We start from the raw sequence: 23,708 nt of genomic DNA, 5'->3' as shown, positions 1-23,708 counted from the left end.
GCATACTTAAAGATTTATGCTTTTTAGAATGCTAGAGGAAGCTGGTGAAGCAGGCTTATTTGTTCTCCCTCTGTCTCTGTGTTTCTCTGTTTATATGTGCTCATTATTTTAGAGGCAGGTGCTATTTACCTTGCTTGTAGCTGTGAAACATGCAGCTAGAGTAAGGACTTTGTCATACATGCCACCGGAATCAGCCAGTCTTGCTGTGTTTTTGTGGTGTCTGCTCAAGGAAGCATGGGGACCTGCCACCCCATGCTCCGCTCAATCTCAGCTTCCCCTCATCACGGGGAAGGAAAGAGAGTCAGGAAAGTGCTTTGCTATGCCTTGGCCCCGGAGCCCTGTGTGAACGGTGTCTCCTCGCCCCCAGTGAAAGACCCCCCCCCCCTTCACCACACACACACACACAGTCATTACGAGGTTTCTTCCTTCCTTCCTCCGTGGCACTAACCCTCCTGTGCTCCTTCCTTCCCACAACAAGTTTGCCCAAGCCCTCCATCTCTGCTTCAGGCACCACTCCTTGGAGGAGGAGAGGCCTGCTGGCTTTGTTTGCTGGCCAAGCCTCCCTTCAGTGTTGTCTAGCAACAAAGGACAGCATGAGGAGGGCACCCCTCCAGGATCCTGAAGACTGCTGGTTGGTTCAGCTGCAGACCCTGATCTCCCTGGAGGGGATGGTGGCAGAACAGCAGGCAGATAGATTACCCTCTTGTCTATGCAACTGGGGCCCCTGCACGTAGTGAGGCCACCACCACTGCCACCATGGGGTCACCCCCCCCCCCCCACTGCCTTTGCCCTGCTTTGAAGAGAGATTATCAGGGGGGAATGATGGCTGAGAGAGCATGAACCACTCTCTTTCTCTCTTTGAAGGTGGCTGTGGTGAGAGGATGAGGAGACAGGAAGACTTCCTGTGTTCCAGGAGCAATGGAGAGCTGCCACCTCACATTCCTGGTACATAGGGCTTCCTCCTGTCTCCTTCCACTCACTGCTATTGCCTCCACTCCAAAATGATAGCCCCATAAGCCCACCAAGGGAGCGTGGGGACCTGTCACCTCACACCCCGCACTGTCTCAGCTTCCCCGTGCCCCATCATACATGAAAACATCCCAATAAACCACCTCAATCTCAAGCCTCCTGTTGTGCCTCGCCAGGTTCTTTTCAATGGTGGCAGGGGTTTGTTTTCCAGTTCAGCCACAGAGCCATCCTGGAAGTAATTGTAATGGGTATGATGGGAGCTGTCAGGCTCCGTGGCTGAACTTGAAAAACCCCATAGCTGCTGCCAAAAAGGAGCCCATGTGAAGAGGTCCTAAGACTAGCTAGAGTAGAATCCCATGCATTTCCAGATCAAATTTTATTGAACATTTATTGCCAACACACTGCTAGAATCTGATTAGAACTGGAACATTTCCCTCACACTCCTCCATCTTCCTTCTCATAATGATGCAGCAAAAAAAAAAATCTAAACTACAGAGAGGATATGGAGGGAAAGTGAGACCATAAAAAGATGTTATAAATGGGAGCATCTTAGGGCCCTTCCACACAGCCCTATACCCCAGAATATCAAGGCAGGAAATCCCACATTATCTGAGTATGGACTCAGATAACTCAGTTCAAAGCAGATATTGTGGGATTTTCTTCCTTGATATTCTGGGATATAGGGCTATGTGGAAGGGCCCTTTGTCAGAGGCTTTGTTAACTGAACTCTGATGGAAAACCTAGCTTTTTAGAGAAAAGTGTAGCTGAAATCTGCTTTGCATAGTTCCTTGCAAAGACAGCACAAAAAGCAATGCAGCAATTGAAGTCAAGAAGGGGAAATGCAGCAAAGAAGGATAAAAGCTACAATATAATAACTAGTACATAAAGTTCCATTTTTTCTTGACATGCTTGATATAGAAATAGTATGGGATTTTTTTTTTACTAAATGTTCATTTTCTGGGGTGTACTTAGAGTTCTCTTACTGTCTGACGTGGAAGGAAAAGAGCCATCTATTTTCCATCTTCTCTCTCTTGCACTTTGCCTCCCCCCACCTCTCCCATCTTGATTTATTTCTGTTCCCACACTCCTCGTCTTACGTCTTACAGCGACAACAACAACAACAGCGCCTTTACTTGCCTGCTTGCTCACCTGCCCTCTATTTAAAGAAGCAACTGAACACTTTGGATCACTGCTTTCTTAGAGGGCAGCCATGCAGCAATGTGAAATGAGGCAAGTGATGGGGGAAGAGGAAGAAAGGGTGGGAGGTGTAAAGGAGGGAAGCATGGAAAAGCAAGCTGGGAGGGTAGAGAAGGAAGCTTGCGGGTGCAGCAAGTAGGCGCCAGGTGCTGGAGAAAAAAGGGGCAACAGCATGAGATGGGAAGAAAGGGTGTATAGGAAGAAGGGGGAAAGAGAGGATGGAATGTATAAATGGGTGGGAGGAATGACAAAGATTTGAGCTAAAGCAAAGGTGAACCCCCTTCTGAACAAATCTTGCCAAGAAACACTGTGATGGGGTCACCATAGGTTGGAAACTTGAAGGCACACAACATCAAAAACAGAAGTAGAGAAAGAAACTGGGGTGAGAGGTACAGTGGCAGGGTCCAAGAAGCAAGAGAAATGCCCATACATTGGTGGAAGATGTGAGAAAAGGACGTGTGATAGCATAAAATGAAAGGAAGGGAGGGGAAAGATCCAAGTAGAGGAAGGAGAGTGGGGCATGCTGAAGGAGCAATGTGATCTAAGGAAGGGAGAGAAGTGAAAGAGGAAAGGAGGAGAGGGTGAGAGGTGCAGTAACAGAGTGCATGGAGCAAGAGAAATATGTCCAAGGTGAGGCAAAGTGCAAGAAAAATTAGTGGGTTGTAAGTGTCCCCTGATGTCGCCCTGCATTTGCTGCTGTAAATCGGGTGGCAATCACTCTAAAGGGCTTCTTGCAACATGTCCATGGATCTTTATATATTTTTTCTTTTCTAATGGCAAAAAGAAAAATAACTGCAATGATGTGTTAAGAATAAGAGAACAATAATGATACAAAAAGAAGCACATTTTTATAATATATTTTACTAAAACTATGCAGCTATCTCACTAGCTACAACATATTACAGAAATAATCTATATAAATAAAAATGTAATGTCCGTTTGTGGGATTAACATAACTCAAAAAACACTGGGAGAATTGACACCGAATTTGGACACAAGACACCTATCAGGCCAACGAGTGGCCATCGCTCAAAAAATTTGATTTTGTCATTTGGGAGTTGTAGTTGCTGGGATTTATAGTTAACCTACAGTAAAAGAGCATTCTAAACTCCACCAATGATGGAACTGAACCAAACATGGCACACAAAACTCCCATGACCAACAGAAAACACTAAAAGGGTTTGGTGGGCATTGACCTTCAGTTTGGGAGTGCTCCATTCAGAGAGCACTGTGGACTCAAACAATGCTGGATCTGCACGAAACTTGGCATGAATATTCCATATGCCCAAATATGCACACAGATTGAATTTGGGGGAAATAGACCTTGACATTTGGGATTTGTACTTACTGGGATTTATAGTTCACCTACAATCAAAGAGCATTCTGAACCCCACAAACGACAGAATTGGGCCAAACTTCCCACACAGAACCGCCATTACCAACAGAAAATACTTAAGGAACAGCAAGAAATACTGCTTACCCACAAGCAGATAGAAATTACATATATTAGAAACCAACACTTTCGCATTACTTTATTTTCCAGATCACCAGATTGGGCCACAGCAATGCATGGCAGGGGACTGCTAGTTCAAAAATAAACACAGTCTTGGCAGTGGGTCCGTACATGACTATAAAGACCTATTCTGGATCTGCATGTGTATTTACCATATATTCGCAAGTGGTGGGGAGAACCTATATTGGGGTTCTCAATCAATGAATCGTCTTGCACAATCAGTAAATATCAGGAATCTTGTAATTTCCTTGAGACATTACCAGAATTTCTAGGATTTCTAGAAGCATGAGGTAGTTACAGCCCCACAGAAATTTGATAAATAGGGTCCCCTTGGCATACGTGTGTGAGCTTTACTGAGAATGACAGAACAGAAACTGAATAAATGAATGACTAAACAATAAATAAAATACAAAGTACGACAGATAGCAGTACAAAAATCCAATTATAAGCCCTGCAACTTCAGTGACAGTAACAGCCTGATCCCATGCATTATTTCTCAGTTACTCCAGTAACACATGAAGCACTGATTATAGCAGAAACAATAAATCATTGCAGTACGGACCCAGCATCTTACCTGCAAAGTTAAATTGCCAGAGGAGGCAAATCTGAAACAATATAAAATCTAGTCCTTTTCATGTTAACCACAAGCATCCCTAAATTTCTGGGCAGCTCAGAACTAAAAATGAGAAACAACACAGAATACAAAAAAAAATCTTCTTCTGCATGTCTGTTCAGAAGTAAGGACTAGGAGTATTTAAGGAGAAAACACAGACAGATCATTTTGTTTTGAAGGACAAACGCAATCCATTTATTTTCATATAGTAATAAGTATACAGTAATGGTAAAAATCCATAAAGCTATGTGAACACCCTCCTTTGATACCACCTTTGAAGCCACTAAGATCTCATACTAAGCCAAAATCAAGAAATTGAAATCAAGAGAACAAAATGAGTGTGTGAATGAGAGAGAGATCAAGGCAGAAACTGTGTATTTTTGTGGATCTCTGTATCTTTTTGTGTGAGAGAGATCAATGGGTACTATGTGTATGTTTATGAATCTCTGTGTGCCAAGAGAGTTATGGCTATGCTTGTCTATCCTTATGTGATTCTGTGTGTGTGTGTGTGTGTGTGTGTGTGAGTGAGAGAGAGAGAGAGAGAGATGTGCTAGTACATCTCTGGCTGAGATCCCACACATGTGTCTAGCTCCACTGGCACAGTGCTGCATCCTCCTACTGCCTGTCAGCTATCAAGCCCTGGGAGAGGTCCTTTTTGCTGCTGTGTATGTACCATTGGGGAGGATACGAAGGGAAAGTAGATTGCAGAAAAGCAGCTTGGTAAGGGGTGACAGAGGATTGAAATGAAGTCCACCCACATTTCCCTATCTTTGGGATCTCAAAGCAGCCAGTTTTACATGGTTGAAATCATGCATACTCTGATAAGGAGGAGGAGCCCTGCCAAGACTTGGCAGTTGCTAGGCATGAAAGGTCTTGGGAGAGTAGACAAGGGCCTTCTACACCCCTTCCAAAGGGGACTAACATGTTCATGAGCTGTACTTACACACATAAAAGTTGCTAACAGGATGACAGCCAAAGTGTATGAGTGAGAAAAATGCGTGTTTTAAATATCTTAAAAACAATTAGACTGCATTAAACTAAATGTGTTTTAACTCATTCTGTTCTATGTATCTCCTGGTGTTGTGCAATATTTCCCCTCTGCTGCTAAGTCACCTTTAACTTATGGGGACCCTATGAATGAGTGACCTCCAAGTCACTCTATCATTAACTCATGTGTTGCCATCCTTCTCATGTCTTGCCACTGCAGGACCATGGTTTATTTGATTGAATCAAGGCATTTTTAAAGTGGTCTTCTACCTTATCAAGCATTATTGCCCTTTCTGGTGAATCCCGTCTTTTCATGATATGGCCTAAAATATGACAGTCTAGGGAGAGCTCAGGCTTGATTAGTTCTAAGTTACATTTATTCATCTTCTTGGCAAACTAAATTTCAATTTTTATTTATACCTCCATTTTTATCCTTACAACAGTTCTGTGAAATGAGATTTATAGGAGATCTGAGAATTGAGTCTTATATATAATTTGTGTTGAACAGATGGAGCAGGTGTGAACACAGAACTCAATCAATGAGCATGTGTCTGAGAGAAAGCTGAGCAGTATCCAGCTAATCTTACATTAATGCATAATATAATTTTTATGATCATGTTGCTATCATACATAAATCCGGAGGTTTCTCAGCTTAAAATACCTCCATATTTGGGGGGGGGGGGGAGTTACGGGGTACATTCCTAGACTCTACATAGATAAGTGAAACTGCAAACTCTGTTGAAATGAAGACTTTTGGGCTCAATGATGCCATAGAGTTTTGCTGGAGAATCTAGAAAATGCCTAAAACAGACATATTTTGCTAGAGGTGGATAAATGAAACCATGGGATATGGTTTACTTGAGTAATTAACATAACTGAAACCAAACACGCCTGGTTAAGTGATGAAGCTCCCCAAGCCGCCGAAAAAATAAATAGTTCCATGTTATTAGCATTAATTTAACACAATTAGAACTTCCATATGGGGTTTATACTGTACTATGTGTTTAACATTCTTCTCATTGGTATCTTGAGTCTTCCTTTTGATCCTATCCTGGTTGTACTCGCCCACATGCCTTACAACGTTACACATGTGTCCTTATATTATTTGTGAAATGTGGGCCAGAAGGATAGGATAAGATCTCTCACATAGTATTTTTTTAAAAAAATTGAAAGGTACAAGATCTCTGTTTTCCCAAAACACCAAGATGTGAGAGACATAATTTCTTTGGCACTAAAGTAGAGTCTTGCTTATCCAACATAAATGGGCTGGCCAAACATTGGATAAGTGAAAATGTTGGATAATAAGGAGGGATTAAGGAAAAGCCTATTAAACATCAAATTTACATTATGATTTTACAAATTAAGCACCAAAACATAATGTTTTACAACAAATCAACAGAAAAAGCAGTTCAATACATGGTAACATTATGTAGTAATTACTTTATTTATGAATTTAGCACCAAAATAGACACGGGTTCTTTCTTTCTCCCACGCTGGACTGCATTGGATAATACAGAACATTGGATAAGCGAAGATTGGATAAGCAAGACTCTACTGTATTACCATGACATGGCTGATTAAAATAATTGTGCATAGCGCATCTTGACAAGTGGTTCTTCATTCCCAGAATGCTTCCTTTTTGTAAGGATGGTGCTTTTAGTTTGTTTCCCTGCTTGCATTTTACTTGTCTCTTGTGCAATGTCTTGTGCAATGCCTCTTCTTTTCAGGATGGCTGAAGTAACTCTTTTGCTCCATCCCAATTTGCATTTGACTGGTATTCAGCTTTAGGTTGTTCTTCCAGCATCTTGACAGAAATCCTCTTAGGCTGTTGACTTAGCTCTCTGTAGTTCTTTATATTGCCGCATCATCAATAAGAATTCTTGACATCCTCCTCAACCTTTAAAATTCATGATTTTTCTTCAGAATCACTCAGTGCAGATGATATGGCAAAGGGCAGTCTTTTTGAAGTGTCTTCTTTCAAATGCTGTGTTAAAGGTGCTGAGTTTGCTGCTGCTTTCATCTAGTTTGATCTGCCAGTATCAAATTGGCTGTTTGCTATTGCCAGTTTGGGAGGGATGCAAATTTACAAGTGATCTTGTCAAGCTTTGGTAGGCTATAATGTTGTGACATTTTTACTTTTCAGGTCTAGGGGGAATCTGCTCAGCTGTGACTGTTTATTCAGTTTCACCCACGGAACTGACCCATTCTAAAGAGTTCCCCGGTCTTCTCAATTATGTGTAGCTGTTCCATCTGCTGAGATTTCTTCTCCTTCTCTGACACAAGCTGAGCTACACAAGGCACACATTACTGTCACTCCTTTCATCACCAATTCACGGTTTTAGACCATTTTAGCAAACAGTCTATGTTCTCAAGGAATCTAGTGAGCTCTCTGTAGATGCTCTATTTATTAATGGGATCCTAGGAAATTCAGCTATCATTAAGGCTCTTATTTGGTTTAATGACAGATTCATTCTGCCCTACTACTGACATATCTTGTGCATCTTTTGCTTATAGAGATATAAGTTAGTCTCATCGTTCGTGCTGCATTCCTGGAAAGTCCCATGGCAATAGTAAGTGAAGTGCTGGCACACATTTGAAGCAGGCTGATGAAATCCAAGTCTGAGTGGAACATTATAATGAAAAGATAGTCTGCTATTACCTTCTACAATATGTATGTATGCATGCACGCACATACGCCATATCACCAAAACACTCATTTTTTGTTGAACTTAAAGACTTGATGGCTAAACAAAGAGAGATCAGATGTTCAGGATCAAGAGAGGTCAGCAATTCCTTACTTTAAGCCCTTAACCTGTTTGCTTAAGTGACTCAGTGGTATAGCATTAGAAAAGGTCTGGAATACAGAGCATGCATACTTACAGGACTGTGTTGGAGTCCTAGAAGATAAGTATTTTATATTCTCCTAATGGCAAAAATGCATGCAATGCCTATTTGTGGACAAAAAGAAATTCAAAACAAACAGACTTCGAAATCTTGAAAATATAAACTCTTTGCCGTTATATGGGGCTAGAATTTTAAACTGGTCAGTAGAAACCAAGGCTTGGTCGCCAGGCTCACTCATAATTTGTAGATTACAAGAGTCAATGCCAAAGAAAGCAGGTCTTAAGTGAGTGCAGAGACAAAAGCCATATGTTTAGGTTCTCATTTCCCTCCATTGTGGGCAGAAAAAATCTCATGAGTGAAACCATTTTAAGGGATTTCCATTTACCATCAAGTCTTTAAGTTCAACAGGAAAAGCATGAATGGCTAGTGACATGGAAAGGAGGGGCATACATATTGTAGGAGATGATATCAGACTGCCTTTTACAGTGCATCATTCCACTCAGACTCAGCTTCTTCAAATTTGTGCGAACATTTCACTTAGCGTTGTCATGGGACTTCCAGAAATGCAGCTGCAGCCATGGTCTGCACATCGAGATCAATGTTTTTCACACGTGCGGCTGCTCCCAAACTCCATTGCTTCCTTCTTTAAATCACAAAACAGCATGTCTGCATTATTAGTGTCAACAAAGGCTTTAGAGCAATATCACATCCATAAACCTCCCTTTCAAGGCTACCTGCCTCTTTATGTGGGAATCAATTTCTTAATGACCTTTATTCTTCTTGTAATGCTAGGCTTGTAATGCTAGGTTATAATCACAAACATTCTCTTGTTCCCTTGAAGAAACAAAACAAAATCTCATCTCTTATAAGTAGCTTTGTCAATATGGATGTTGTAGACAAGTGTGACAATCAGGATTACAGCTACTTTAGTTGCCATTTTCTTGCTTCTCGCATGTCCACATCCCTACAAACAGTTCCTGTTAACTGCTCCATCAAAATGTTTTGGTTTTTTGTCCTGAAAAGTAAAGGTTGAAGTTCTTCCTCAGGTTCTTCTCTCATTATTTCCATTGGGAAGGAGCCCCTGATGGCGCAGTGGGTTAAACCCTTGTGCCAGCAGGACTGAAGACCGACAGGTCACAGGTTCGAATCCAGAGGAGAGCGCGGATGAGTTCCTTCTGTCAGCTCCAGCTCCCCATGTGGGTACATGAGAGAAGCCTCCCACAAAGATAGTAAAACATCACAAATATCTGGGTGTCCCCTGTGCAACATCCTTGCAGACAGCACTCACACCAGAAGTGATTTGCAGTTTGTCAAGTCACTCCTGACACAAAAAAATTCCATTAGGGTGGGCTGGAAAAGCTTTTAATACATACAAGTCTTTAATACATACAAGATTTTTTTTCTGCCATTTTTTCTGAAACTCTAAGCAACTTTAAGGAACATCCATTGAGGGGACAAGAGAATAGGCACCATCTCCAGGAAGACCTTCCTGTATGTATTCTTTTATTTGATCCATTTCACTTAGGTTACCTGTTTCTGAATTCTATTTTTTGAAAATATCATTTATAAAGTTCAAAAAATGAGAGAATTATCAAGGGATTTGTAGATAATTCTTGAACAATTAAAAATACCCTTTTAAAAACAACCAATCTTCTCCCATAATATGCTACAAGAGCAGTAACTTAATGTAGTTGTAGTAATAACATAATGTAGTCATATGTTTGATGCCTTAACTTAATGTAGTTGTAGCAGTAACATAATGTAGTCATACGTTTGATGCCTACTTTAGGATCAGTTTAGGATACACACAAGATCAATGGGTATTTTCCTTAAAACATTTTCAAAAAGTGGTAATTATGATTATGATCATCATCATCATACTCAATCTTTATTATGGTCCTAGATCCCAATTTGCTCAGTAATAAAAGCGCACAGCAGACTCATAAACCAGTGCAATTCTAAATGCATATGGACATGGGTTAAACATACTGGAAAAATATACAAGTCTAGTACACAAAGTTGTCTTATCCAAGCTACCTGAGAGAAAAACTTGGCAGCATCCAAGGTCACATGGGGAAAATTGTCACCTAGTATAAACTTTATTTGGAATGGGCTGATCTGCCAGGAAGGTTTTTTAGTAGTGGATTAATAATATGTAGCTGAGCCTGTTTGTAAAAACTGCAGAACAATAAGATGTGATACATACATGCAACATCCTGGTTATTACAAGGACAAAGTCTTGTATTGTATGGGATTCCTGCAAATCTATCTCAAAGCACTTGGGATGGGATCACATTGCACCTTGTCTTGGAGAATAGGCAGCGATATTTGCCACAGTCAAGTTCTTAAGATAATTTGCTTCATGAAAAGGCCCAGCATTGTGTATGCTCAGGGCACTTAGGGAACAAGAAACACATGAGGGAAATGCCACCCTCAGAATAGTTTTTGTTTGATAGATTTAAGTGCCATGTCATAACCCAGATGAGATAAGAGGGAGGAAGAGAGGCCAATAGAAGAGGCTTTTTTAGAGCTAAGCTTGAACCAGTTGATAGTGTAATCATCCTGAGCTAGATGCTGAATCAGACCTGAGCCCAGTCTGAAAACACAGACCTTAATCCAATGTAGTTTGTTTGTTTTTACTAGCCAGACAAGTCTTTTTTACTGCAACATTTTATTGTTTTATAAATGGTAATCCTAATATGGGTATGTGTGGCAGTCAAGAACCAGTTGTGGGCTTGCTGTACCTTCACAACGGGTAGGAACACAGGAGAAGATCTTCTTGGTGGTTGCTCCCAAATGTTGGATATCTCATATTCAAAAGGCTAGACTGGCTCCTCCATGGTAGGCTCCTTCTGGCAGTGGGTGGGCCTTTTAGTTTGTTTGTTTCAACGGACAAGTAAGAACAGTCTGTGCGGAAAGGGCTTGAATGGGTTAAATTGCCTGCATTAATGTTCTCTCCACAGTAATTCCTTGCTTTTAAAGAGATACGTTTTTAGAAAATTGCTGTTGACAATTTCTACATTGAAACCATTGTATGTTTTTACTGATGGAAGCTTTTATCTGGATCAAATGAATCTCAAGGCTGAGGAAAAGATGCGATGGAAATAAAAATATTTTATTAGTAATAGTAGCAGATGTGTCAAGGAAAGAAGGAACAGGAGGGAGAGACTATGATGGTGAAATCACACTTTCCCCTTTACTGCTATACAGAAAACATGAATTTCTGAGTAGAAAGTAATTTCATCTAGAATACTCTAAAGCAGAATATGCAAATCAGTAAAAGAGGATAGTTGTCATTTGGTATTTCTTGTCATTGGTCCATTTAGTTTGTTAAGTGAGACTAATTCTCAATTCTTCTTAGTCCTTTGTTTGCAGGTAAGGCTGAATGATAAACTTAGTGGCCAGGGTTTATTTGAAAATTGCAATGATAATAACAACGTAACACCCACATACAGGTGCTATGAAAGTACCTGAATTAGAAGGAAATATTTTGCCATTTAATATGACTGGGTGATTATCCCGATCACTCATAGTCCATGAATTACTCACACAATGTCTCCCTCCATAGTGATTCAGAGATTTTTATTGACCTTGGTAAATCAGCAGAAAGAGAGACTGTTCTCGATGTGTTGTTGCTGCTTTGCTGCTGCTGCTGCTACTTCTTTTTATTCTTATTCTTCTTATTGTCTAAATGTGTTGTTTTAACCTGTCGGAGCGGTACATAAATCAATTGGCCTTCCTAAGGGTCTACACTGAACACAACCAATAGTAACTTATTTTTTTTAAAGAACAACATGTAAATAAAAATATTACACTTATCTTATGTAATCTTACACTAAACTAGCACATAATAAAGAAAGAAAGGTGACATGTGTATGAGGGAAAGAAAGGAAAAATGTGCCACAAAGAGAGCCATATTGTCATGGATACATTATGAGATAGGTGCTCTCAGAGCTAGAGAAGGGAGAAAGGAAAGGGGGAGTGAGGGAGGGAGGAAGGAAGGAAGGGAGGAAGGAGAAAAAGAAGGGAAAGGAGAAGAAAAGGGATAAACGGGTAAGAAAAAAAAGGAGAGAAGGAAGGAAGAGAAAGGAAAGGGGGAAAGGTATGAATGGGGGGAAAGGGGGGGGGGGAAGCAGGGGGACAGTGGCTCCTCCAACAGAGAAACTTTGGGTAGGCTAGTAAGCAATAAAAAACTGGTCATTATCTTCAAAGCAGATGGTCAGAAATAAAGGAGATCTAGTGAATGGGGCCACAGTAGCACAACAGGTTGAACAGCAAAACTGCAGAACTTGCTAATCAGAAGGTCGGTGGTTCAGATATGCGGGGGGTGGGGTGAGCTCCTGTTGTTAGCCTCAGCTTCTGCCAACCTAGCAATTCGAAAACATGCAAATGTAAGTAGATCAATAGATACCAATTCGGCGGGGAGGTAACGGCGCTCCATGCAGACATGCTGACCACATGACCTAGGAGGTGTCTACAGGCATCACCAGAACTTCGGCTTAGAAATGGAGATGAGCATCACCCCCCCCCCCCCCCCGGTGTCGGACACAACAATATTTAATGTCAAGGGGAAACCTTTACCTTTAGTAGTGAATGTAGCATAACCAGATTTAAGGAAATCTGATGCAATCTGGCTGCAGAGCTAAAATTCATTTTATTTTTTTTATGTGTAGAGTAGAAAGATCTGCTCAGTAACAAATGTAAGCTTTTGTTGTGTTTTGCAATATGTGAATTAGTAATGATTAAAGAAAGAATAGGAAATATACACGGTTCCATTATTTTTCTTCTTCCACATCACTGTCTTGTCTAAAAAGCAGTTTTTTTTCATAATTGCCAACTACGATATGCACATGTTCTTTTTACAGATAGGTAACTGTGTTTGTTTATTACAGCAAAACCAATAAATACCATATCCAGATAATCAGAACCTCACCTTAATTAGCCAATATATGAAGAACTAAGGATAGTGTTTAAAAAATATGCAGCTGCCTTGCTCCTCTCTTCATGAGTGAAAAGTAAATCTGGAAGTTTTCCACTAACCACAATTTCCTTTTTGGTTGTACAGGCTACCAGTTACAGAACAAGCCTAAAGCAAGTTATTTATTATCCATGATAGACAGCAACAGAGGTTTCCTATTTCAAACAAATGGGAAAGTATGACTAATTTAATATTGTGTGAAAAGAAGAGTAAAGCACTATACACTCAAAGTCTTGTTCAAATCTTGGCTTATTAATCTGAGATACCGATTGTCAGAATTGGTCCAAAGAATCTTACAGCAACTTAAAGACTAACAAATTTATTATGGTGTAAATTTTCATTGCCTTTTCAGATGCATCTATAACTATGGCACTTCTAGTCTTGAGTACAAGTGAAGGGAGGGTTCAAATGAAATACATTCTATAAAAAATTAATCAATTTCGAATTCAGGAGTGTAAATTGAGCAGCAGTCAACCACTGCAGCAGAATCCCTACAGCCACAGCCCAATAACTTCATGCCATCATGTTGCAGGAAATCTGTGCAGAGAAAGATCTGATTTGAATGGACTTTCACGAGGAAGCATTGTGAGTTCCAGGAGCGCAGCATCTAAGAAAGCAGGGATCTTCCATCTCTAGTTTGTTCTTAATGGAAGATTTTCTGTCCAAGATCAGCTAGGAGTGGACTATATTAATAGTTCCTCCAATATTTTTAAAAGAAATGATAGTTCTGAACTAATTCAGAATTATTATCTTTGGATCTAAGTATGTTTTAGTGTAGAAATGTTGGATTCAATGTATCAGACATGGCGCTTCATGATTTCTTGTATCTATAACATGCTACAGTATCCCTTTGTAATACATTTGTCTGAGTGTGATAAATATACAGTGACGGATTATTGTTTCTTGCAGTTACCTCATCGCCGAGTGACATTCTCTGCAGCCAATCAGGCTCAAGATCTACAGGACCCCTCTCAACACAGTTACTATGACAGTGGCCTGGAGGAGTCAGAAACGCCAAGCAGCAAGTCTTCGTCAGGTCCTCGCATTGGACCCCTTGCTCTTCCTGAGGATCACTATGAACGCACTACGCCTGATGGCAGCATTGGGGAGATGGAGCATCCTGAAAACGGTAAGAGGCTTCATCCACATTTCTGTGCCTCTTTAGAAAGTCCGTCTGTGGGCAAAGAGTAAATATTACCGTATTCAAGAGGAGAATGGGAATAGGATTAATTTTCAGCCATTTTGGAAACACGCATTAACGGTAACTGTTAGTGCTTCCTCCACATAAAAGAAAGGGAAGGGACAATGCATACAGAGAGATCGGTGCAGGTTTTCCGTTTGCAGCAGAACATTCAGTAATATGAATAGATATATTCAATTCCCCATAATTTGCTGTGGTCTCCATTCTGCTCTCTCTACCTACCTATTTCATTTTGAAAATGACTACATCAACATTTTTTAACCATTATGGAGTTTTAGCAGCAGGCTAAAGAATATACTAAAGGCTAATGGGTTGTGTGTTATCCAGCCTACTCTATAAACCACTATTGTTCCTGTTGCTGTTACTATCGCCAGCAATATTAGGAACACTATTTGGGTAGTTCCTTGATACTCACCACAAAAAGGTGCAACAAATGTTTAATATTAAATCTCAATCTTTAGTTCTCCCAATATTTTGGACTTGGCCTCCTAGCATCCCTGCCTACTAGCTGTGGCCCCATTTACACTGCCACATAATGCAGTTTTGTAATGTAATTTAGCTGTATCGAACTACCTTATATGATACTATGTTGCCATATAATGCAGCTCAATGCAGTTCAACTGCATTATGAAACTGCATTATATGGCAGTGGAAATGGGGGCCTGTGTTGTCTTCAGGTTCTGAGAACTGGAAGTTCAAAGGTTGAGGACCACTCTAAAAGAACATTGCTGTGTTTCATCATTATTTGGAATTTGTTTTTAATCACTTTTGATACGTTTCCTTGTTTGAATCATTTTTTCTTTAAACTCCTAATTCCATTTATCTGTTGGCAAGATATATCCTTTCTAATGCATTATTTGCAAGTGCTGTGAACCTGAGCGGCTTACCAGTGCTATCAGCTCTTCGGTGTTTATTCATGATGAGCTACATGTTAGCTCAGCAAACATGTTCTCAAATACACTTTTACTAAGTCTGTGGATGGAGGAGGGATGTAAAGGAGAAGTGGGCTAGAGAGGGGGATTAAGGTTTTTTACACACTCTGATTTTCCAGCCTAGATTATTCTACTCCAAGCCATCCTTTCACCACATATTGCTCGAATTAACTGAAAGGGGAGGGTTTAATATATGAAAAAGAGGGAAATGAAAGCAGGAATTACATGGGGCACTCCAAAGGGAGGGAGGTGCTTAACGTTTTCGTCCAATTTCACTCTGCCAAAGTATTACACATACACACCTCTTTGCATTATAAGGTAAATATAGTTGGGGAACTATATTTATTATTATTATTTGAAACACAACAAGATGAGACCACAGCAGACAAGATCACTCTGCTAGCTGTTGTATTGGATCACACATTGGACACTTCCCAAGTGTCTAGGACTGTGAGATGTATCGGCGAATAATGTGTGCAGATCCCAGTAAGGTGGCCTTTTGCAGCTGGCACCTTACTAACAACAACAACAACAACAACAACAACAACAATAATAATAATACCTAGTTTTGTCTCTCCACAAAGGAGACCCGAATGACTTACATTAAAAGCATTTCAATGCAATATAAATTCAAAAACATACAAACATTAAAATAGAATTAAACATAAATTGTACTAATTAAAATGAATTAATTAAAAACATATTCAAATATAAAACCACAGCACCCCCTGGTTTGATCTTAAAACATATCCTTTAATCTGTGCATGTCACTCTCGTACCTCAGATTTTCAGAGTCATATTACATTTTATTTTGCATTTTAGCAAACATCTATATATTATGGCCATTTGTCATATTTTCCTGTACAACCATTTGGTAGCTTCCTACACAGGACCTTTTACAGTCTATATAAATGATGTAAATGAGTCTTTTTTTATCTGAGTGTTTGCAGATATAATTTATTTTTCTGACATACAAAAACACTACCTTTTAAGTACATCTCTTGCATATGTTTGCACCTCCTGTTTTAAATTATTTTGTAAACTCTTTACTAGCTAGAGATGTATGGTGGTTTTTTAAATCATTTTACCAAAATTTGGAATAAATGTTCATACTCAGAGACCCATCTATACTATCATATCATGCAGTTTGGAGCCACATTACATGGAAAGTTGGGACTCATATTGTGCAGTTCAGCAGTCAAAATGCATTATATAACTATATATTGACCATATCACAGTGTAAACGGGGCCATACACACACATATAAATATGCACATTTATTTCAGATTTTGGAGAAATTTATGAAGTAAATACTAGTAATCACGAATATTTTCTTCCCATTACTATAAATCTTATGTTAAAAAACACTATATGCAGTTGATTTAGGCTGGATCTACACTGCCCTATATCCTAGAGTCTGAGCCCACATTTTTTGCTTATCCCAGATTATATAATCCAGTTCAAAGCAGATAATCTGGGATCGGATCCTGGGATATAGAGTAGTGTAGATTCAGCCTTACTCTGTACAATGTCGCACTGTTTATGCATAGAAAACAACTTTTTCTACACAGAAAATAATATTTCTTCACTGAAAATGCTGGTTACTGTGTAAAAAAAATCTGTTCAAAAAATGAAATGCGATTTTTGTGCAGAACACATTCTGAATTTCAGAGCTCCATGCCAGTCCAGGGTTCTCCTTGTCAAGATTTCTGGCATTCAAGAAATAAGTTTTTTCAGTCATGTCTAAAAATATATTAAAATATTCTTTCTATCTCAGATAGAAAGCTGGAATACAAAAATAGGCAAGGAAGGTGGTACTTCATGCTTCTTTTCAGTACATGTGCAGTCAGACAAAAGTTCCTTCAAGTTTAATGTCACTTACACCCACATAAGTATTTCAGCTGTTGGTGAACATTCAAGACAGATTGAAATCTAAAATTGGTACATCTCAAGAAGGAAGATTTTCCTGTCTTTTTCCCTCAAGCTTGTTCACTAAACCTCTAAAAGGTAATCCTTCCTTCGGATTCCATTCCTCATCCTATGGAAAATTCCATCCTTCTAGAGATTTTTGGTAAGAGTCCACCATTGCATTCCTGCTCAGGTGGCCCTTAGAAAAACAATAACCAAGGCACTGGGATTTGAAGCAATGTTTTCTGCTGCTCACACAATTATACTGTAATTTCAAAGGGCAAAATGACAGTTTATGAAAAATGGTTTACTATATGAAAAATATACAGAAGGAAAAGCTAAATGAAAAAGGAAGAGAAGAATAAGCAGATTCAGTTGCCAACCCTTTTTTCCCCAAAGTATATGGTTATATTAACATACAAAACAAGTAAAATGGTCCATGCAGTAGGCTACTTTGAGAATGGTCTAGCCCTCAGCTCATCTTTATGGGTTTAAAGCCACCCAGAATGGTAACCGTTGACCACACTCAGCTTGAAACTGGAAGCAACACTGCGGTGTCTGAGTACTTCTTTGTTTTGAGGGTCTCTGGTTTCAACAGAGAAATTGGGTTTCTCCATTTACCCAGGAGGAGAGAGAGGAGAAAGCGATCCAAGAGAAGAACAAAGTCTGATAAGTGAGATCTTTGCTCATCATAGGTTGGACCATAGCTTACTCGATATAATGTTACCCTTATGCCAATATAGCCTGAGCACATGGCATTCATAAACCATCTCCCATCCAAGTACTAATTGGCCCTGACCATTCTTAGTTTCCAAAATGAGATAGGATCTTATGATTTTAGGATCTGACTGAAAATGGTCAATTCCTGCTCATTTTACAATATCTCACTTCCCCTGATCCATGTCTCTAATATTCCAAGTTCCTATTCTATGTGATATACTACTTTGGAATTTCCTTTCACCATTGAGCACAAAAAATGAGCATAAAATTTGAACATTTAGTAATATCATTATGCCATTTGTACTTGTCTTCTGCTGTTTCCCACTAGCTTGTTAAGTGCCTTCTGACCTTATGTCATCTTCTGGCATTGCTCCTTGCATCATTTTGGATTGTCTCATCATAGGATTTTCATGGTAAAATATGTTCAGAAGAGATGCCAACTTTTGTAGAGTAGTGACAAGTGTTAGCTGATGTTGCCACTGCCGTTGTGTCTAAGGGCCCTTTCACACAGCCATGTTACCCAGAATATCAAAGCAGATAATCCAGAATATCTGCTTTCCCAAGATTGGCAAAAGTCTAGGATGCGTGTGGTTGCCCTCGCTTCCCCAAGGATCTTGTCCACATTCTCGAACTACACCAACCGAAATGAATCCATCAAAACTAGACAAGCATATTACAGCCTCAGAGCATGTCATCAACATGGTGTCCAGGTCGGAGCGGATCAGAGTGACTTTATTGATTTTAGTTCACAATTAGATTATGATTGTTTAGTTAACTCCAAAGTTACATTCTTTTAAGCCAATAAGTAGTAAAGGTTGGTTGGACCAAGTACATTTTCCTTGCAGCCAGGTGGTTATCCTCTGGTCTCCACTGAACACCACATAAACATTCCTCATCAGTCTCTGGAAGGAGACTTTTGAAGCTCTTAAATCAGACTTTTACTAGGATCCCCATGGGGATCAAGAAGCTAAAGAAAAAAGAGGAAAGAACATGAATCATAAGGAAGGCAGAAAGGGAAAATAAGAGAAGGGGTTCTGGTGGCATAAAAAAGAAATCTAGTTTTCAAAAAAATGTGCAGTTGTTTCCTTCTTTCCAAATCTCACAACTGGGCTGCATGGGGGCAGAGAGAGGAAGATCCTGAACAGCATTTTTCAGCTTTGTTCTGCAAAGAGATTTAGTGAAGGTATTTAATTTTAATTTAAACTGCAATTTAGCATATTAAATGTTAAATTATTCAAATGTGAAAGCAATTGAGTTGCATTGTATAAGTTATTAATAATTAACTAAAATGCTTATACGTTTCCAACAAATTTTTGTTCTGACTCTGCTAACCACAGTATATTCTGAAAAATCCACATAAAAGTGGCTACAAAACCACCAATTTTGTTCACCATTAATCTTTGCCATGGTTGATGGTGCCACCTTCAATATCAGGAGGTGTGAACTGTACTCACTGACCACCAGCTTATAATAATCAATTTGTGAAATTAGTTTTATTGAATCAATTAGATCATTGTCTGTTATGCGCTTTATCTTAATTGCATCACATAGAACCATATCATACACACTGCGGGAAACACCTTTTAAGTAGGAAACCCATGATTTTTGAAGACATGATGCGGTCTTGATACATATAAACCCTATCATACTCACGGTTCTACCCTTTCCATGTCTAATAAAATAGTGGACATTGCAGAGGAATGACTCCTCGCAATCTGTCTGATGTTCCCCTTCGTTGCAGCTGTCTCTTTTTAAACAACTTTTTTGTACAACTCTCTTCTTTTGTCCAAATGAAGAAATGTTAAAACATTTTTGTTCCTATAGAGCTGAGTAATTTGGGAGGGGGAAAATGTCAAAAATGAGACCATTAATGGCAAGTGGAAAACATTTATAGCATTATTTATGGTCTTTCTTTAACTGCTATTCAGCAACAGAGAATCAAGTATTAAGAAAAACCTGCCCCCAAAACATGTCCCGAAAGGTGTGTCACTAGCACAGCTGACAAGTTGCAGGCAATTTGCAGACATGTGTATAACACACACATACTTCTGGTATATGTGAAGAAATAAAGGACAAGTGAAGACAATTGGAATCCCATTTTACAAAAGGTGCTGCCTGCAGATCCTTTACGTGTGGGTTCCTACAGGTTACTGACGAAATAGTCCATGTGTCATGTTATAGGTAAAGGTAAAGGTTTTCCCCTGACATAAAGTGGAGTCGTGTCCAACTCTGGGGTGTTGTGCTCATCTCCATTTCTTAGCCAAAGAGCGGGCATTGTCCGTAGACACCTCCAAGGTCATGTGGCTGGCATGACTGCATGGAGCACCGTTACCTTCCCACCGGAGCAGTACCTATTGATCTACTCACATTTGCATGTTTTCGAACTGCTAGGTTGGCAGAAGCTGGGGCTGAAGGGGGAAGCTCACCCCGCTCCCAGATTTGAACCTGCAACCTTTTGGTCAGCAAGCTCAGCAGCTCAGTGGTTTAACCCACTGTGCCACCAAGGGCTCCAGTGTAAGAGGACCCATTAGAAATCATATGCAAAGGGTGTCAAAGATGAGATCTAAGACTGCGTGCTAAAATCCATAGCAACCTTTGGGGTTTTTTTGTTTTGTTTATGATAAGGAGTTACAAGGAGATTTGCCTATCTGCTTAGGTAGCTGCCAATAGCCCTCAAGACAAATTGATTCATGCAGGATAGATTGGGTTGTTGTAGGTTTTTTTGGGCTATATGGCCTTGTTCTAGAGGCATTCTCTCCTGATGTTTTTCCTGCATCTATGGCAAGCATCCTCAGAGGTAGTGAGGTCACCACCTCTAAGGATGCTTGCCACAGATACAGGTGAAACGTCAGGAGAGAATGCCTCTAGAATAAAGCCATATAGCCCGTAAAAACCTACAACAACCCAGTGATTCCAGCCATGAAAGCCTTCGACAATACACAGGATATATTGTTGTGTACTTTCAAGTCATTTTTTACTTATGGTAACATTAAAGACAACCTATCAGAGACCTTTCTTTACAAGATTGGTTCAGAAGGGCTTTGACATTGCCTGCCTCTGAAGCAGAGAAACTATGATCTACACAAGGTCATCCAGTATATTTCCATAGCTGAACAGAGATTCCAACCCTGGTCCACAAAAATCCTAGTCCAGGACTGAAATAATTACACCATGTTGGTTCTCTGTGGCATTGATCCTTTATGCAAATACATGAGGGCTGAACTTGCCAGGAGATGGGTTTAACTTAAGTCTTGCCAGGAGGAGGCTATAATCAGATCCAGTTCTCATCTCAACTCAACCTGGAATTATCAGGATTCAGCTCAGAGCAAAAATAGGCCTTGTGAGAATTAGACCTCAGCTGTGATGGGTGTTAACAGAATCAGGCCCTTATGTATAGTCATTTTTGAGAGAATGAGAGCCTTGATAGTAGTAAGTTTAGAAAGATTGGCTTCTTGAGTTCAGTAAGTTGTAGCAGGGTCTGGCCCTTTTATTTCATAAAATCATAGAATCATAGAGTTGGAAGAGACCTCATGGGCCATCCAGTCCAACCCCCTGCCAAGAAGCAGCGAAATTGCATTCAAAGCACCCCCGACAGATGGCCATCCAGCGTCTGTTAAAAAGCCTCCAAAGAAGGTGCCTCCATCACACTCCGGGGCAGAGAGTTCCACTGCTGAACAGCTCTCCCAGTCAGGAAGTTCTTCCTAATCTTCAGATGAAATCTCCTTTTTTGTAGTTTAAAGCCATTTTCCATGTCCTAGTTTCCAGGGCAGCAAAAAACAAGCTTGCTCCCTCCTCCCTACGACTTCATCTCACATACTTATAACATGACCATCGTGTCTCCTCTCAGTCTTCTCTTTTGAAGGCTAAACATGCCCAGCTCTTTCATTACTTTACAGTTGTCTTGAAACAAAGAAAAATATTAACTTAATTTTATTTTAAAACATTGCATTCTCTTGCATTATATTGGTTTTAAAGGCAAGCCAGCACAAAGAGACCAGCAGAGTGAAACTGAAGAAATATAAATCTCCTTTTGTATTACTATAGTTATATGAAATATACTATAAAATTTCCAAGGCAGCAAAATATTTTAAGCAAATAAAGGAACAACAACATCAATAATACAGAAGGCATTTATTATCATAGATAATGTAAAATCTGAATTACGGATTCCATCATCTACAATGCTGCCAACATGTTTTCAGTTTCTCTGACTTAACTGTTCAGTTTGTTGGACTACCTTCTTTTTTATCTAATGTATATTCAAAGTATGTATAGTGTATCTTTCTGACTGAATCGTGAAATGCTCAAGGAAGCTAGCATGGAGTTTTGTAAAGCAGAATGAATCTTACTCCTGTAATTTACAGAGTAATTATATATGTGTGTTTTCAATCACATTCTTTTCATACAAATTCAGTATGATTTAACTCTCAGTTAACTGTATACAGATTGCAGAGTTGGCTATATATCTGACCATGATCTTACCTGCCATCTCCATGAATGGTGTAATGGCCAAAGTTACCTCTGGATAATGAAAAATAAAGCTGGTTCCAGCAGTATTGTAAAATATATCCTAAGGTATATACCATTCCAAGATGGACCAGACTCACTGAACAGACTGAACTCCTATTCCTTGATCAGCAAGAGCATTTATCTTTGGTCAAATAGGGGTGGGGATCAAGAACATCGCTACCAACCAACAGGAAAGCAAGATAAACCAATATAAGGATGAATCCTTAGCAACTATTTCTAGCAAAGAAGCAGCAAAGCTTCCAAAATTAGCCAGTTTGCAAAATCATCACATTAATGTCCTGGAATCATTCTCATTTTTGCTTCTGAGAAATGGAATAGATACTTATTTGAGCTCAAAGCACAACTTAGGCAAGAGACAAGATGGGGTCTATCTTCACCAGGAATAGCAGAGCTAAAAGTCTTACCCAGTTCTTTCAGTGTTTTTTTCCTCCAAAAATGAGGACATTACAACTGGCCAAAAACAGTACCAGTATTGCCATTCTCACAAAGAACTTAAATCATAGAGAAGAAGCAGCAACATAACTAATGAACAAATCTGTCAGCCATGAGAAGAACATGAAATGGTTTCAACAGATTTTCAAACCAAATTCTAACCCTTGTATCCTACTATGGATTCAGCTCTATCTTGCTGTCCTTTGTGTCACATTTTTCATACTTCCTCACAAACTTCTTTAGAAACAGTGATGGCAGTAGCCATGAGGTGTGATTTCAAGCACTGAAAAATAAGCCACCGATACTACGTTACATGTCAAAAGCTTATCCACAGTTGCAAGTCTGATGATGCTCTTAAGTGCTGAACTGGACCAGCTGATAGTTATTGTGAAAAAGTCGACCCCAAAATTAATCCAGAAATAGCATCTTATCCATCCCAGATGAGCCAAAATGGGACCTGATATATCCCCAGTGTGTTGTATGGGGAATGATGCCAGGGACTCTTATGTCCGTATATGGATGAAATGCCTACTTGTGTGAACTTCTGGTCTCACGTTGTGAATGAAATTTCCCACTGGAAATCACAGATTCGGGCTCACTGCTACTTTTATAATTGTTTCTGTGAAGAAATAAAGCCTTACAACATAAACATGTATCATTGCAATTATGCTTCTGACAGCCAGGTTAGAAACTGCAAGTTTTCAGAAGTATTTGGGACACATAAGCCTGGAGTAATCATTTCAAAAGATAGCACAACTGTAATTGAGCACTTTATTTGCACTTCAAAAAGGCACATATCCCCCAAATCGGTTGAGTACCCTTAAAGAAAGAAAGGATGGCTAGTCATACTTAGATTTGATTGCTATTATGACACATCTCAACTT

The 23,708-nt window shown here is 39.6% G+C and overlaps 1 protein-coding gene across 5 annotated transcripts in view; it reads left to right on the top strand.

Moving 5' to 3' along the window:
* Window positions 1-23,708, top strand: part of PCDH1 (protocadherin 1) — a 142,955-nt gene that overhangs the window by 83,168 nt on the left and 36,079 nt on the right. For all 5 annotated transcript variants that reach the window (XM_060774266.2, XM_060774265.2, XM_060774268.2 and 2 more), the window contains exon 4: window positions 14,011-14,230. In XM_060774266.2, coding sequence (XP_060630249.1) covers window positions 14,011-14,230 — 220 coding nt within the window. The remainder of the gene's footprint in view (window positions 1-14,010; window positions 14,231-23,708) is intronic.

The sequence above is a fragment of the Anolis sagrei genome, chromosome 4 (genome assembly GCF_037176765.1).
Source record: "Anolis sagrei isolate rAnoSag1 chromosome 4, rAnoSag1.mat, whole genome shotgun sequence".
Classification (NCBI taxonomy): Eukaryota; Metazoa; Chordata; class Lepidosauria; order Squamata; family Dactyloidae; genus Anolis; species Anolis sagrei.
The sequence above is the reverse complement of the archived record's forward strand: the minus strand, read 5'-3'. Positions and strand labels throughout refer to the sequence as shown.